This window comes from Chrysochloris asiatica, unplaced genomic scaffold (assembly GCF_000296735.1).
Source record: "Chrysochloris asiatica unplaced genomic scaffold, ChrAsi1.0 scaffold00056, whole genome shotgun sequence".
Lineage (NCBI taxonomy): Eukaryota > Metazoa > Chordata > Mammalia > Afrosoricida > Chrysochloridae > Chrysochloris > Chrysochloris asiatica.
The window spans coordinates 9,356,641-9,373,011 of NW_006408574.1; the positions used below are offsets into that span (position 1 = coordinate 9,356,641).

Here is a 16,371-nt window from a genome sequence, read left to right on the forward strand (position 1 = left end):
ACACACACACACACACACAAACACACACAGACTTCTGGTTGAGCTCTGATCATCCAGTCATCCAGTCCCGGTCACGTGGGTGTCATCTGCAAGTGTGGGTGTTCTTGTGCACATGCTCTCTCTTCCCATCAGCCGGCAGCTCCATTCTCCACTTGAGTCCTCCGTGGCACGTCACTGACTCTGGGCCCAGGAGTCCCCAGGTCGCCTGGCACTGCTTGCCAACCAGGTCCCCACCTGGGTCCACAGAAGCCCTCTGAATATTGTGAGGCTTAGCTTGCCACTTCATTGCTGCCTTTACCCCATTTCTCCCCAACGGTGATGCATGTGTTTACCAATCCGAGTGTGCATTTCCACCAAGTCTCAGTTTGGGGGGGAGGGGGCTACGTTGGCGGGACCTGACCGACTGCCCCAATGTCTCCTAGGGGAGCGACCTGTTTGTTCCCATAGTAGCAGTCCACTGTGTCGTGTTTTTCCTGTAGGTCTTCCATTCGAGACGTATCTTTTATTCTTCTCACCATTCCAGGCTCGTCAGCTCGTCCCTTCAAGTGGGGATTTCTCATCTCTGGTGGTCTGGATGTGGTTCTGGTTTCTACCTATAGTTTTATGTATTGCAAAGGCTCCGCAGAAAGCCTCGTTCACCGGGTACACTGTAGCCCCGTTTTAGGTATTCCAATCAGTTAAAGGCAGAAGACGGACTTACAAGCCTTCTAGTGTGATGTTTCTGACTATTCCTTTCTCTCCCCCTCCAGTGTCTACTCTATTTTATAATGCAAGGGAAACCAAGATGCAAAAAAAAAACAGTCAAGCATCTTAACACGATTCCCCGCCCATTCCGACCATGGGTCAATCCCTGTATCTCAGAGTCCTGGAGCTCCAAGGCTGTGCACACGAAAACAATGATTCTTAAATGTTGGAACATTTTCCCAATGGAATCCCAACAGCACAACTGGAGCAACACTGATTTCATTGAAATGGGGGGGAAAGAGCTCATCTGATGGGCATCTCTTCATCTTGGGTCAACCCCAGGCTTTCCTGCTGGGCTCTAGGGCTCCTGTGATGAGAAGGCCAAGTTCTAATTGACGGATACTCTCAGCAGATACAGACTGCGGTGACCAAATGGGCTCCCTCCCCCAGTGTCTTTCTCAGATGGAAGGTCTCGGCCAAGGTGAAATCATGGCACCTCCCATAAGTGACTCAGAAGTCCTGCCCCAACATTGGGCCCATTCTTATCCTGTTGTCTAGCTGTAACCAAACGCCCATGAGACATCCTTTCCACTCACTAGCTGACTTCTTGCTTCTCTGAATCCAAGTCTGTGAGAACACGTTCTTCCAGGATGACGGTCCCTCTAACCGTGAGTTGACCCACTCTCCCAGCACGCTGGTCCCTCTCCCTAATTGTGGACCATTCCATTCTCCCAGCATGCTGGTCCCTCTAACTGTAGGCCACCCCACTCTTCTAGTGGCTCAATGGTACCTTCTCCTGAACACAGCTATGTTCTTCCTGTATGCTGCTTGCCCACTGCTGCAGAGCCCATACTAACTCACAGTGACCCTGTAAGGCAGAACAGAACATCTTTATGGAGCAAGCAGCCTCAAGCTTTATGGAGCAGCTGAGTCTGAACGACTGAATTTGCAGTGAGTAACCCACACTGCCGCCAGGACTTCTAGTTGCTGCCATTGTTGCTGCTAAGTGCTTCTAAGGTACTTCCAACTCACAGCCACCCCGTGTAGGGTCTGAGGCTTTCAATCTTTGCAGGAGCAGAAAGCCTTCATCTTTCTCCCACACAGTGGTTGGTAGACTTAAACTGTTGTCCTTGTGGTCCACAGTCGAGTGCTTGTCGTACATGCTGCTAGGTCTCCTAAAAATCTACTGCCTAGTTCATTATATTGAGATTAAATCTGGGTTTGGAGCAAAGGGTACAGAAATCTATATACATGGTTTGAGATAGAAGTGTGGACATTGCGTTTGGAATACCTGACAATTGTCATCAGATCTCAGTATCCCTGCCACCTAGCTGACAGGAAACTTGTCTTTTTACCTTCTCAGACCTGTGGACATTGACTGGTCAACATAAGTCATAAGCTACCCCTTCTTCAAACAACATATTGTATTGGACAAATCTGCTGCTATCTTTAAAGTGTTGAAGAGAAAAGATGTCAGTCAGTCTGAGGACTAAGGTGCACCTGATCCAAGCCATAGTATTTTCAATAACCTTATATGCATCCGGAAGTTGGACAGTGAATAAGGAAGACCATGGAAGAATTGATGCATCTGAGTTATGGTGTTAGAAGAAAATATTGAAAGTACCATGGGCTGCCAAAAGAACAAATAGATTTGTGGTAGAAGAAATACAGCCAGAGTGCTCCTTAGAAGCCAGGATGGCCAAACTTCATCTCTCATACTTCAGATATATTGTCAAGAGGGACCAGTTCCTGGAGAAGGATATCATGTTTGGTAAGGTAGAGGGTCAGAGAAAAAGAGGAAGACCCCCAGCGAGGTGAATTGGGAAAGTGGTAGCATCAATGGGCTCAAACATGGCAACAATTATGAGGTTGGCTGAGGATCGGGCAGTGTTTCGTTCTGTTGTGCGTAGGGTCGCTATGAATTGGTACTGACTCAATGGCACCTAACAACAACAACAACAACAACAACAACGTCTTTTCCAGCTCTCTGGTGAGACAGATGGGCTCGCACTCTCAGGGCTGTGCTGAGTCTTTCTTGCTAAATCTCATCCCACTGCACACCAAACTCCTTCCTTTTCAGTGTGTATCCTGCCCCACTAATAATAGCTGAGTTGATCCCAATGCCAGGAGCCCTGTGTTGTCAGAGTAGATCTGTGCTCCCGAAGGTTTTCACTGACTGCTTTCTTGGTGAGAACTAAAGTGGCCAAAGGTTTTTTCCAAGGCACCTCTGGGTGAACATGAACTCTACCCTATCAGTTAGAAGCCTAGTGTGGTACCGTCAGCATTGCCCAAGAACTGTGTTAAATGCCACAGGGAAACGCTGGTGACTTGATTCCCTGCCTACTCAATGGGTCATGAAAACTATTCTCTGACTGTTACACTCAAAGCCTTTGCTTGCCAAGAATCACATCCTACTAATTGAACTGTGTCCCATTGCCCATCACTAACAGCCCTTGGTTGTAAGCTCAGGACGTAAGGTACAGACTTTGATCTGCTTTCTCCATTGGTGCAGCTCCAGAGCCCAGCATGGGGACTGGCACATGAGGGGGTGCTGATATTTGAGTATTGGTGGATAAAGGAGTACATGACATATACAACCAGAGCCTTAGTGAAAAGGATATAAATCAAGTGCAAGATACTCATTTGTGCATCTTACACGATGGTCCCTAAAAGATCCAGAAAATAAAGGGGCTTCCCATCCCATCACTAAATTCTTCCTAAATGAGGGAAGAAGGAAAGATGATGAACGCATGTTTGGCCCTGTCCAGGTGAGTTGTAAGGTCCTGTTGCTCTGCTCTGCCCTTCTCTGTGGACTCGAGAGACCCTGGAGAGTTCAAAGAGGAGTGAGCAGGAGACCTCAGAGCTAAAGGCATCCATACAACACCTTGGACGTTTTAGGAAACCATCCCAAGTAACAACTACAATGTAAGAGCGACTCATAAAACATACATTTCAATATTGTCATAGAGCCTGCCTCTGTCAGATGTGGGTAAGAACAATGAGTCAGCCCACAGTCACAGATGCAAAGGGACTTGGGTAATTACTTGGCTATTTCAGATCCCGGGAATAATTTTGCTATAATGACCAGGAAATTGAAGAACGTGAGGGAAAGGTTTGGCTTTGAGCTGTGTGACAGGAGGCGGGGTTTGGTGAAGGAATGTACTAAGAGAAGGGTTGGTGGTTTCGCTCAAATGACCAAGAAAAATGCCTGAATGTTTTTACTTTAATAGACTTGCATCTTAAGATCTAGTTCTCAAAGACCTTGTCAAAGAATGAGACTGGGAGTTTAGTGAGAACAATCTGGTTAGACAGGGGAAATTCCTGAGACCCAAAAGAGCACTCACAAGTGTGACAAAACCAACTAGAATTTCTAAGGAGACGGAGATTAATTTGCAACATGGCCCTGCGTCCAGATCAATACTGCTTTGGTTGTTGGTTCTATTTAATGCATGTTGTGTGTTATTATAACAGTGACTTGACTACCATTGTTGCTCCTGATGTCTCCGTGGATGTGTCTTGCTTTTGTTGTTTTCTTTAATTTGAAGGAAACGCCATCTATAAGTATTCACCTGTTTTCCTTTCTGAACCGTACATTGCTTACCACGCTGATGTTGTTGAGTGCCACTGAGTCGGTTCAGACTCACAGTGACTCTGTCTAAGGTTTCCAACAAGCGGCTGATGGATGTGAACCGCTGACCTTGTGGTTATCAGTCCAGTGCTTATCCAACAACAAAAGAAAAGTCCAATGAAAAATATGAAAATGATAAAACACAGATTTCCGTGACCACATATATTTCTGGAGAGTCCAAATGAGCAGTTATCAGTAAAATATTTCACTTGATTTTAGAACCTCCATTCATTAGAGATTAAATTCATAAGTTTCAGCTATAAGACAAGAATATTGGTTCCTGGACAAATGTCATCACTCTCCCCAAGGACTGGAAAAGCACTAGAACTGCAATCACGTTAACTATTACTACTTTTCTACCACGGTTTTTAAGTGAACTGACAAGCAGTTCCAGCCATCAGGGAAGTGGATAGTTTCTGGATAGTTTCCTTTTTTCTTCAATAGATTTCTGAGTTCCAGTTACGCCAACAAACTATTATATTGAAAATGACACAGCCTGCATTTCAATGGCAGGGTGTAAGAAAGCAAACCTGCTTTCTAAACAATTATTTTTAAAATCCAAGACGCAGTTCCTATGACTTCATTCCCACTATGCTTACAACTTCCTTTAGTGCCCGATGAAAATATGCAAAGATGCCATTTGTAAAGGGATAGCAATATCGATCCAGTTTTTGAATGTGCATACCTACTAATCCAGCTATTTCTCTTTTAGAACTCTTTCCTACAGAGAGAGTGCAAAAATACACACATGTCTGAAAGAAAATGTGGGCAAATATGCGGTTACTGTTGTTAGGTGCCATCTAGTTGGGTCCAACTCAAAGTGACTCTCTGTATCTCAGAACAAAATACTGTCCAGTCCTGCACCGTCCTCATAACTGCTGTTATGAGGAGTCCTGGTGTGGCGCTGTGGGCTAATGTGCCGGGCTGATAAGCCATTTAAACTGTAAGATTGGTGGTTCAAGCTCACCAGAAGCTACTTGGAAACCCCACACAGGGTTGCCATGGGTCAGAAATGACTCGACAGCACTTAACAACAACAACATGAGCCCATTGTGGCAGCCCTTTCATTGAGGGTCCTCCTCTTTAACACTGACCCTCAACCTTACCAAGTATGGCTTCCTTCTCTAGGGACTGGGCCCTTCTGATACCATGTCTAAAGTACATAAGATGAAGTTTCTCCATCCTGGCTTCTAAGGAGCATTGTGGCTGTACTTCTTTCAAGACACATTGGTTCATTCTTCAGGCAGTCCATGGTATATTCACTATTCTTTGCCAACATCATAATTCAAAGGCATCAAATCTTCTTCAACCTTTCTTATTTATGGTTCACTTTTGCATACATATGAGGTGAGTGACAATACCATGGCTTGGGTCAGGTGCACCTTAGTCCTCAAAGTGACATCTTTTGCAGCAGATTTGCCCAATGTAATATTGCCTTTGATTTCCTGACAGCTGCTTCCACGGGCGTTGTTTGTGGGTCCAAGTAAAATGAAACCTTTGACAAAAACTTCATCTTCTTTCTGTTTATTGTGATGTTGTTTATTGGTCCAGTTGTGAGGATTTTTGTTTTCTTTATACTGAGCTATAAAGGAGCTCTGGTAGCGTAGTGGCTACGAATCGGGCTGCGAACCTTAAGGTCAGCGGTTCGAAACTACCAGCCGCTCCGCGGGAGAAAGATGAGGCTTTCTACTCCCGTAAAGATTTACACCCTCGGAAACCCTGTACAGGGTCGCTATGAGTCGGAACCGACTCGACGGCACTTAACAACAACAACAACATAAAGGCCACAGTCTTCGCTCTTCATCAGAAAGTGCTTTGCTTTCCATTGTGTCATTTGCATATCGCAGGTTAGTAACGAGCCATTCTCTAGTCCTGATGCCATGTTCTTCTTCTTCTTTTTAATGTTTTATTGTGAATTATGTGATACTTCACATGGGAGAACATTAGCTTTACATTCGTCCTATCGTATATCATTTTATTGCCATGGTTACAATCCCCTCCATGCATCATCAACCAACCAATGGGCATACCCTACAAGCCTGCCCTCAGTCATCAGTACACAGCCCCTCTCCCTCTCTGGGTCTAAAGTCTCCAGCTGCTCCATCTTTCCATGGCATCATCTCTGCCTCCATCTCTGGCGTCACTGCTTCTCTGGGTAGGGTCTCGCTCTCCGCTCTTCTCCCTTGATGGTCCCAGGGACCTCCGCTCCTAGACTGAAAAGTTAATCACTCCCCTCCTTGCTATAAAGTCACACTATTATTTGCTCAGTGTACAGATTGACTAGATTTGGTGAAAGGATGCATCCCCGAGGCACACCTTTCCTGAGATTTTCCTATTTCCTGGGGAAAAAAAAAAATCCACATATACATACTCGTTGTTAGGTGTCGTTGAGTTAATTCTAACTCACAGCATCCCTGTGCATGTTGGAGCAGAACCACGCTCTATTGGGTGAGTTATCAGAAGTAGAACACTAGGCCTGTTTCCCAATGTGTTTTTGGTTGGACTTGAACTTCTGATCTGACAGTGGCTGAGTGTTTTAACCATTTACATCACCAGGCACTCAGCACTCCAAGTACACAACTTAACTTACTTTCGTTGTACAGAATTAATACACTGTCAGAACTTATCAAGTCCTCATTGTAGAAAATTATTCTTGGAGTAATTGTGTAACCATTAAGCATATGAGAGTCATTAAGACTTTCTCTGAATCAAATCATCAAACCCTAATACTATATAAGCATTAATTATATTACGACTGATGGCTGTGGTGATAGTTCCGACTCATAGCGACCCGGTAAAAGGTTTCCAAGGCTGTCAATCTGCACGGGAGAAGAATGTCTTATTTGTCTCCCATGGGGAGGCTGGTGGATTCGAACTGCTGACCTTGAGGTTAGCAGCCCAATGCATAACCCACTTCGCCACCTGGCTGTTCCTGCAGACGGTAACAGCAGAGTAACACGCAGTATGCCCCCTGGCTCAATCTTTTTGTGAGTATTTCACAATTTTCTAAATGAAAAATGCTACAATCTTGATTCACAATCGTATTTGTCTTCCTGTAATTATAAAAAGCAACACAGACTCTTGCATTTCTAGAGTTTCTACTTCATTATTTCACAATAGGGAAGATATGACTAGATTTCCTTTGGGAGGAGAGTATGTTTATTGCCTTTATATCTTGCCTTAACAACAAAACAGAAAAGCTCTGAAACATTTAACACTTTGTGTGTCTTAAGTGCTATCGAGTCATAGCAACCCTGTATAGGTTTTCCAAGGAGTGGCTGGTGAATTTGAATTGCTGACCTTGCAGTTCAAATGGACCTTGCAGTCCAATGCTTTAGCCCACAGCACCATGCTAGGAATCCTGTTAACACTTTAACATTTCAGAAATGAGATCAGCTATGGCTATCACCATCTACACTCTTTCTAGAAGATTCCATTACACAACCCTGTATGTAAACAGCCAACAGAGGATGCTAAACTTGGACCTGCCACCTCATTTCATTGAAGTATCAGTGCCCTGAGATCTCTATAGCTCCAGCATCAGATGGGACAAGCCATTTACAGCCTGCTTGGTTCTGGAGGTCTGTTGGTAGATGGAAATCCTTTGTTCCTGGATGCAATCAATTTAAACTGAGCTGACAAGCTCAGGGCTCCATGCTGAGGTCAGAAAATGCCTCTATTGTCCTGGAGCTGACTGGGCTGTTCCTTCAGGGCCCACAGTTCAATCATGAGAAAGACAGGTTCTGAGCCACAGGAGTCGGACCAACAGGGAAGGGGCTCCAAGGTGGGTTGCTAATGAAATCTGAAGAGTGGACCGCAGCTGATCTTTATGTTGGCATTGGAAATTCCACGGGGTCGGGAACAAGAGGCAGCAGGGGAAAGCAAAGTGCAATGGGCTGAACTGTGTCTCCCAAATCTGTAGCCACCATCCTGACCCTATACCCACAAAATGAGGCTCTGAGTGGTACAACCATTAAGTGCTGGACTGGTAATCAGAAGGTTGTGGTGTGGATCTATCCAGAGATGCTCTGAAAGAAAGGCTTGGCTACTTCTGAAAAGCCTGCCATTGAAAACCCCATGGAGCATAGCTCTACTCGGACACACACGGGGTCACCAAGAGTTGGGATCGACTAGAGGGTAACTAATTTTTTGTCTGTTTTACGTCTGTAAATATGATTCTGTATGGAAAGTAATTTTGTTGTTGTTATTTTTATGCTAAGGAATCTGATATATGATGGGTGCAAATAGTTGGAGGTTCAAGCCCACCCACAGGTACTTTGGAAAGCCTGGAGATCTCCTTCTCAAAAGTCAGCCACTGAACTCCATAAAACACTGTCATACTCTGACACACCATGAGTCCTCTTCCCTGTCACTTGTGCACCTTGCTTTTCCTTAGCCTGGGATGTCTTCCTTCACATTACCTGCCCAAGGAACTCTCTCTCTTTAAAACTCCATTCAAGCACCACCTTGACAAATATTTTTCTGACACTTCCATCTGAATAAAGTAGGTGCCTTGCACATTGTCTGCTTTTGTACAACAGGCTGGTTAGGCAACATCAGCACCTAAGGGGGTGCTCAGTAAACACATTCCACACTGTGAACTAACTCCACCTTTCCTGGGTGGGCCGAGAAGCAGGAAGCCAGTGTATATGATGTTTGAGCAATTCGCATAGCACTGTAACAACTCTGAGGGAAGAGGACACTGAAAAAGAGATTATCCAGTAACACCCTAAAACACAAACGTACAAATAACAGCTCTCAGGCCACGAACCCAGGCAAAATTCTGAAGCTTGTCTGGGCAAGAAAATCATCCTAACTAGAAAGAAAAGTCTGAAGAGCAAGCTTACATAATTGGCAAGAGTTGTGCTTATATTTATGTCGGAAATAAACACTAAAATGTACCAAGAAGATGCCTTGGAGATGTCATTGAAATGAAGATCTGCAAATACTATCAGCATTCAAGGAGTATAAGCAACAATGCCACCGCAAATCCAGTCAACACAACCAACAAATCCAGCCAATGCAACCAACAAATCCAAGCAATGCCAGCAACAGATCCAACCAACACAACCAGCAAATCCAGTCAACACAACCAATAAATCCAGCCAATGCAACCAACAAATACAGTCAATGCAACCAACAAATCCAACCAATGTCAGCAACAAATCCAGTCAATGCAACCAACAAATCCAGCCAATGCAACCAACAAATCCAGTCAATGCAACCAATAAATCCAGCCAATACAACCCCTCAAGAATGGGTGGCCATGGAGCTCTGGTAGCGTAGTGGTTACGAATCGGGCTGCGAACCTTAAGGTCAGCGGTTCGAAACTACCAGCCGCTTCGCGGGAGAAAGATGAGGCTTTCTACTCCCGTAAAGATTTACACCCTCGGAAACCCTGTACAGGGTCGCTATGGGTCGGACCCGACTCGATGGCACTTAACAACAACAACAACAACAACTAACAAGAAGGTTCCTACTCTCCTCATTCCTAGCACTGTACCATACATTGGATACATTCTGTCCCCAAAAATAGTCCAGTTCTGTTTCTCTAGAAAATTCCAAGAGAGAAGTAGGCAAGACATTACCAGGTACCATGAATTGAGGCTCCATAATTTGCCCTGAACCAGAGTTCACAGTAATTGCATTCAAATTGGTGGAATTCCAAATTTTTCTTTAGAAATTTTTTTATCTTTAGAAAGCAGAAACAGATAAGAAATCACCCATTATCCTACCACCTTGATTTTGAAACTGCCAATATTTAAAATAATTTCCTTCCAATTTTTTTTTCTTCTACATATAGGTTAATTGTCTCAGAGATTCAGGGACTATGCATAGTTGTAGCTTTACCTGCATGATGAGTTAAAAAAAAATTGTTGTTGTTGTTGTTAGGTGCCATCAAGTCGGTACTGACTCATAGCGACCCTATACACAACAGAACAAAACACTGCCCGGTCCTGGGCCAACCTCATGATTGTGGCTATGTTTGAGTCCATTGCTGCTACCACTGTGCATAGGTTGGGGGTCTTCCTATTCTTATCCGACCTTCCATCTTACCAAACATGATATTCCTCTCCAGTGATTGGTCCCTCCTGACAATATATCCGAAGTATGAGAGACGAAGTCTGGCCATCCTGGCCTCCAAGGAGCACTCTGGCTGTACTTCTTCCAACACAGATCTGTTTGTTCTTTTGGCAGGCCATGGTACTTTTAATATTCTCCCACAACATCATAATTCAAATGCACCAATTCTTCTACAGTCTTCCTTATTCACTGTCCAACTTTCACATGCATATGAGGCTATTGAAAATACCGAGGCTTGGGTCAGGTGCACCTTACCTTAAACTGACATCTTTGCTCTTCAACACTTCAACAACAAAGAGGTCTTGTGCAGCAGATTTGCCCAATGCAATACATCATTTTATTTCCTGACTTCTGCTTCCATGAATGTTGATGGTTGTTCCGAGCAAAATGAAGTCATTGATAACTTCAATCTTGTCTCCATTTAAATGGATGTTGTTTTTAAAAAAATAGAAACAAGGAAATCAAGCCAGACTTAGCTCTCTATGCATGATCTGGGCTAAACACAAGGAGATGTGCACATTTTGAAAACAATTATGATTCCTCTTGTCTCCTTCCCTCCCTCCATCACCTAAGATGTGTCTGTGAACCTTCACTACATGTAAAGAACTGACACTTGTGCTGATGAAGCAAACAATCCTGTCAGAAAGAAGTAAACAGATGCCTAGTGAAGAGAAGTTTTAATCACTTCTGGGTATGTTTCTGGGTACATTTGATCAGAGGGATACAGGTGATATGTGATCAGTTAGACCTAGGGGGCTTAAGTCATGTCAAGCTGGAGGGATCAGGGAAGGCTTCAGAGAGGAGGTGGCATTTCGTCTGGGCCTTGAACGATGGAGAAGTTCTGGACATACGGGGTGGAGCAAAGGTGTATGAAGGGGCTACAAACAGTTCATGGAAAAATGGAAGGAAAAGATGATGGAATTTCCCCCCAAACCTTTTGAAGCTCCCTCCTGAATGAGAGTAGAGACGAGAGAACTCCACCCTCGGACAGGTTGCTGTCATTGTTTAGAAAACATGACTGTTCTCAAGGTCATTCCCTGGAGTCTTGGATCTACTGATGGACCACCACCCTGGCCAGATTGTACAGGGCCCAAGCCAGAATCTTTTCAGGTTTCATGCCTATTAAGTGTGAAATTGGAGAGGAAATCCATGGAAGTCTGGGTTTGGTGGACATCTGAAATTCACAAGTGGTAAGTAAGACACTTGGTGACAAACAGCAGCAGGACAGCAATTCTTACCGTGGACACGGATGCCGTTTGGTTGAAAAGAAGAGCAGGCTTCTGGTGGGTAGGACTTCAGGTGGGAGCCTGCCGGCTGCTGGGGGAGGGGTGGCTGGGTACTCTGCAGTACTGTAGAGGGGGCTGCTACTCTCCGGGGGCTGATGTGGTGTGGAGACAAAGCAGAAGGTGCAAACCTGAGAAAACAATTGTAAGAGGAAACATAAGGCACGTAAAATAAAGGGCAGAGGCAGACCTGTAAAAGCCCAATTCTAAAACCCCATTCCGCCTGCGGACTGGAACCTTTACGATTCTCTCCCAATCTTATTGGTTAAAATCTAAGGATAAGCACTGTACTGTGGAACACAAGGTCTGTGGTTTGAGCCTACCAGCTGCTCCATGGAAGAACAATGAGACTTTCTGCTCCCACAGGGACTTACAGTCTCTGAAACCTTATACAGGGTCACTATGAGTCAGAACTGACTGGACAGCACTTACCACCACCACCACCAAAATCTCAACAAGGAACCCTGGTAGTTCTGTGGATTATACATTGGCTGTGAACCCAAACTCTGGCAGTGCAAACCCACCAGACACTCCACAAAGAAAGATGAAGACATCTGCTTCCATGAAAATTTACAGCTTCCGGAACCCTACGATGCAGTTCTATCCTGCCCCAAATGAGTCAGAATTGACGGATGGCACTGGGTCTGTTTTAACTCTGGGCTTAGAAAATCTCAAGCACAAGGAGTCCTCGTGGCACAAAGATTAAACTCTCGGCTGCTAACTGAAGAGTATTGGTGGTGGTATTGCTAAATGCTGTTGAGTTGGTTCCAACTCATAGTGACCCCGTATAGGGTTTCTAAGGTGGGTTTGGTGGGTTTGAACTGCCAACCTGTGGTTCACAGTCCAGTGCTGATCCTTCAGCACCATTCCAGCAGTCCAACCAAAGAGTTGTTGTTAAGTGCCCTTGAGTCAATTCCGACTCATAGCAACCCGTATAAGGAGTGGCTGGTGAGCTTGATCCACCGACCTTGAGATTCAAACCAACCTTGCAGTTCAACGTATTAACCCACAGTGGCACATCAGGACTCCAACCAACAAGTAGGCAGCTCAAACTCTTTCAGTGTCTCTGTGGGAGAAAGGCCTCATCGTCTACTCCTGTAACAATGACAACCAAGAAACCCCTAGGGGGCAATTCTACTTTGTCACCTTGGGTTGCAATGAGTCTGAATTGACTCCACATCACTTGACAACAACAACAAAAGCAACAGTCTCAACTGGGACATAGAATGAATGAAAGAGATTCACCCAGAGGAAAACCTAGTGATCGTCTGGATTTGTCAAGCTCCTTAAATTGCATATCAAATATTTTGGGTTTGGTGAAATTCAAAGCACATTTGGCTAGGCCCTCTATCTGTTAATTTTATAATCCATCTGCATTTTAGGGGAGATTGAACCCATATGTTTGTGATTCATTGACACTTAGCCCATAAGCATTTTTGTTTGGTAAGGCATATTTGATGTCCAAGAAGTGTTACAAAGTCTTTATTGGCAATCACCCTCATCCTATTCTCTTTAAACAATACATTTTCTTTTGCCAAAGAGTGAACTGACTTACACCTCCAAGGTCACTCGGGGTGTGAGACCCAGAACCAAAGAGACCCAAGAGGGTTCTATGCTTAGCAAAGAATGTTCCCCAGAGTGCCACAGAATCGTCTTTTGTAATAACACGAGGCAATCACAGTAAGACAGTGGGCATTTTCAGAGGGGAAAGGCACATCTTGGTACTTAAATAAGGTAACTCCACCAAGTCATTGAGATATGATAAGGATCTTCTAACTGTAGGAGAGAACTGATCACATCTGACACATTAGCTTTGAAACAACAGTTGGCTCTTTCTATCATTGAAGGAGTATTCCTGCTAATGGGTAACATACTTAGCTGCTAACCAAAGGTTGGAAGTTCCAGTCTACCGAGAGAAGCTTTGGAAAATAAGGTCTGGAGATCTGCTTCGAAAAGATCAGTCACTGAAACCCTTACGGAGCACAGCTCTACTCTGACACACGGGGTCAGCAGGAGTCAGAAAGGAGTAGATGGTAACTGGTAACCGTAAAGAGAAGGTGGACTTGTATAGCCCATGTCCGAGTTTGGCAATGCCCATAGAGTATCAACAAGACACTCAATCTGCCAGTTTGGTGGGCGCTTGGAGAAAGTGTGGTGACCATGGAATTCATCGTGTAGTGAAATGAAATAGCAAAAACATTTGCTGGAAAACAACATTAGCAATGAATTGTCTTATTGGTATTACTAGGCTCCGACTGTCTAGTCCTGCCCTGTTTTCACTAATTTTGGTATGTTCTAACCCACTGCTGTAGCCAACATGTATTCTGAGTACCTTCCAACCTAGGGGGCTCGTCTTCCAGCACTGTGTCAGACAATATTCCGCTGTGACCCACAGTTTTCACTGAAGAATTTTCAGAAGTTGCTCACCAGGCTTTTCTTCCTCATCTGTTTCTGGAAACTGCACTGAAACCCATCCACTGTGACTGATTCTGCTGGTATTTGAAGTACCAGTGGTAAGGCTTCCAACATTCCAGACTACACAAGCCACCACAGTAGGTCAAACTGAGACACAGGGGTGGGATGAAATGTTTAGACTCCACAAGAAGCCCATTCAGTTGAAGATTTCCAGCTGACTGTTTCTACACACTGTGTAGAAAGACAGACTTTGTTCTGCACCAACACATTGATTGCATCACTTATTTTACAGGAAGTGACGTCACTTCATTTTCTTCGGCTTTTGTGAAGGGTCATAAATGCTAAAGAGACAAGTGATTTGCAATGTCCTGAATAAGAATATTTAATAAGGCAGAGCTTTTATATGTTTATTGGAAACATCAAGAAACCATGGGACAAAATCCTCTGTTATTCTGTTTTGTTTCCTTTGCTGAAGGATGGTGAGGCTACATGTGAGAAGCTTATATCAAGACCATGATGGGGAGTTGGGACTGGGTAGCTGCTAGAGAGAGAGGCACTCGGTTCGAATCCCGGCCAATGTAAATCAAACATAGCCATCATTCGTCTATGATGCCAGATGGAATCCTGGGCTGGTCCTGTAGGATAAGCACTTGCCAGTAAGGTTGGTTTGATCTGCAAGGGTGGCTGTTCAAACTTACCAGTCACTACTCAAAAAATCTATATAATGTCTCTATGAGCTGGAACAAATCAATGACACTTAACAACAACAACAATACTGATGCCAAACAGATTTCAGCAGAGCTTTTAGACTAAGACCAGGAAGAAAGGTCTGGCAATCTAGTCCCCAAACTCAGCTGATGAAAACCCTGTGGACATCCACAGTTCCATCCTCAATGGATCACAGGGAGAGCACAGGACCAGACAGTGCTCTGTTCTGGACTGTTCAGGTTTGTCATGAATCAGAGGCTGACCCAAAGTTAGTTAACCACATCAACAAACACAAGCACAACCTGCAGAGAAAAGAAGACAGGAGACACGTAACCAAACCAGCTGAATTCAAATGCCTGCTCAGTCAACAATTTCCACGTCTACTCTTTTGGAAGGGAACAGCAACCAAATGTCCCAAGATGGGCAAGTATATATTTTCCATGCATATCATCTCAATCGTTGGAATGATCCTGAAAAAGATGTGCTGAATGGCTTTACAAGAAAACACAGCAAACAAATCCAGACATTGCCCTGGGAACATCTAGTAAAAGTCCCGTGCCAGGATTCCGCATATGGAGGCGATTTTCCTGGGGAACATGCCCTTAATGTGTTTCACAAGCCACTCTGAACTTGGTGGAGAAGCATGAGGAATTGCGGGACCACAGAATTTAGGGCTAGAGTCTGCACATCCACCCCATGCTGGAATCCTGGAGTCAGGGTGCCTGGCTCCTAAAATGCCCCAGGGATGGAGGAGGGAGCCTCAGAAACCACGGCTAAGCCGCCACTGTGGCTTCTCCATTGCGTTTTTGGGACAAGCAAGCAAGGTGCTAACATTGCCTCTCTGATTCTATTTCCTCATTTGAACAGATACTACAGAAAAGAAAAACATTAAGCCGGTTACCATGGAGTTCATTCTGACCCATGGCTGCGCTGTGTGTGTCAGAATAGAACTGTTTCATTGGGTTCTCATGGGCTATGTGTTTTGGAAGTAGATTGCTGGACCTTTCATCTAGGTGTTTCTGAGTGGACTTGACCCTCCAGTCTTTCCGTTAAACAAGTAAACAAGTTTACTGCTCAATCCACCCAGCAACTCCAAGGTGGTTTGGTTCTAAATGGGCTTCCAATCTTTCCTCCTGGTACCTCTGTCACACTTTCTTTCTGTTGAGGACCAATGGGCCAGAGGGTGGGCCCAATAGGCAGTGCTTAGGAAGTAGGGCCCAGCCAATGGCTTTAATGTAGAAAATAATTTTGTTCCATACCCTCTCTGCGTTGCTCAGCAAGTGCAGATCAGAAACTAGGGTGAGCTTAACAAGAAGTGGAAAAAGTAAATTAGGAAGAGACATGTTCACTATGAAACCTTGCTCTTGTAAAATTTGGGATGTATGGCTATGAGATGAATCCTGCGTGATAGTACCAGTGGTGGTGCAGTGGTTAAAATGCTCATCTGTGAACAGAAAGGTCAACGTTTGAACGCCCAGCCACTCTGGGAGGAAAGACCTGGAAACTTGCTCTAGTAAAGATGACAATCGAAACCCTCATACCAAAACCAGGAAAGGATGTTAGTAAGAA

General features: G+C 44.5%; 1 protein-coding gene across 1 annotated transcript in view; it reads right to left on the bottom strand.

Annotated features, from left to right (window-relative positions):
- The window catches only part of GLIS3 (GLIS family zinc finger 3), a 591,510-nt gene that overhangs the window by 15,571 nt on the left and 559,568 nt on the right, over positions 1-16,371 (bottom strand). Inside the window, exon 8 of the mRNA XM_006863746.1 lies at positions 11,635-11,810. Within this exon, the coding sequence (XP_006863808.1) occupies positions 11,635-11,810 (176 nt within the window). The remainder of the gene's footprint in view (positions 1-11,634; positions 11,811-16,371) is intronic.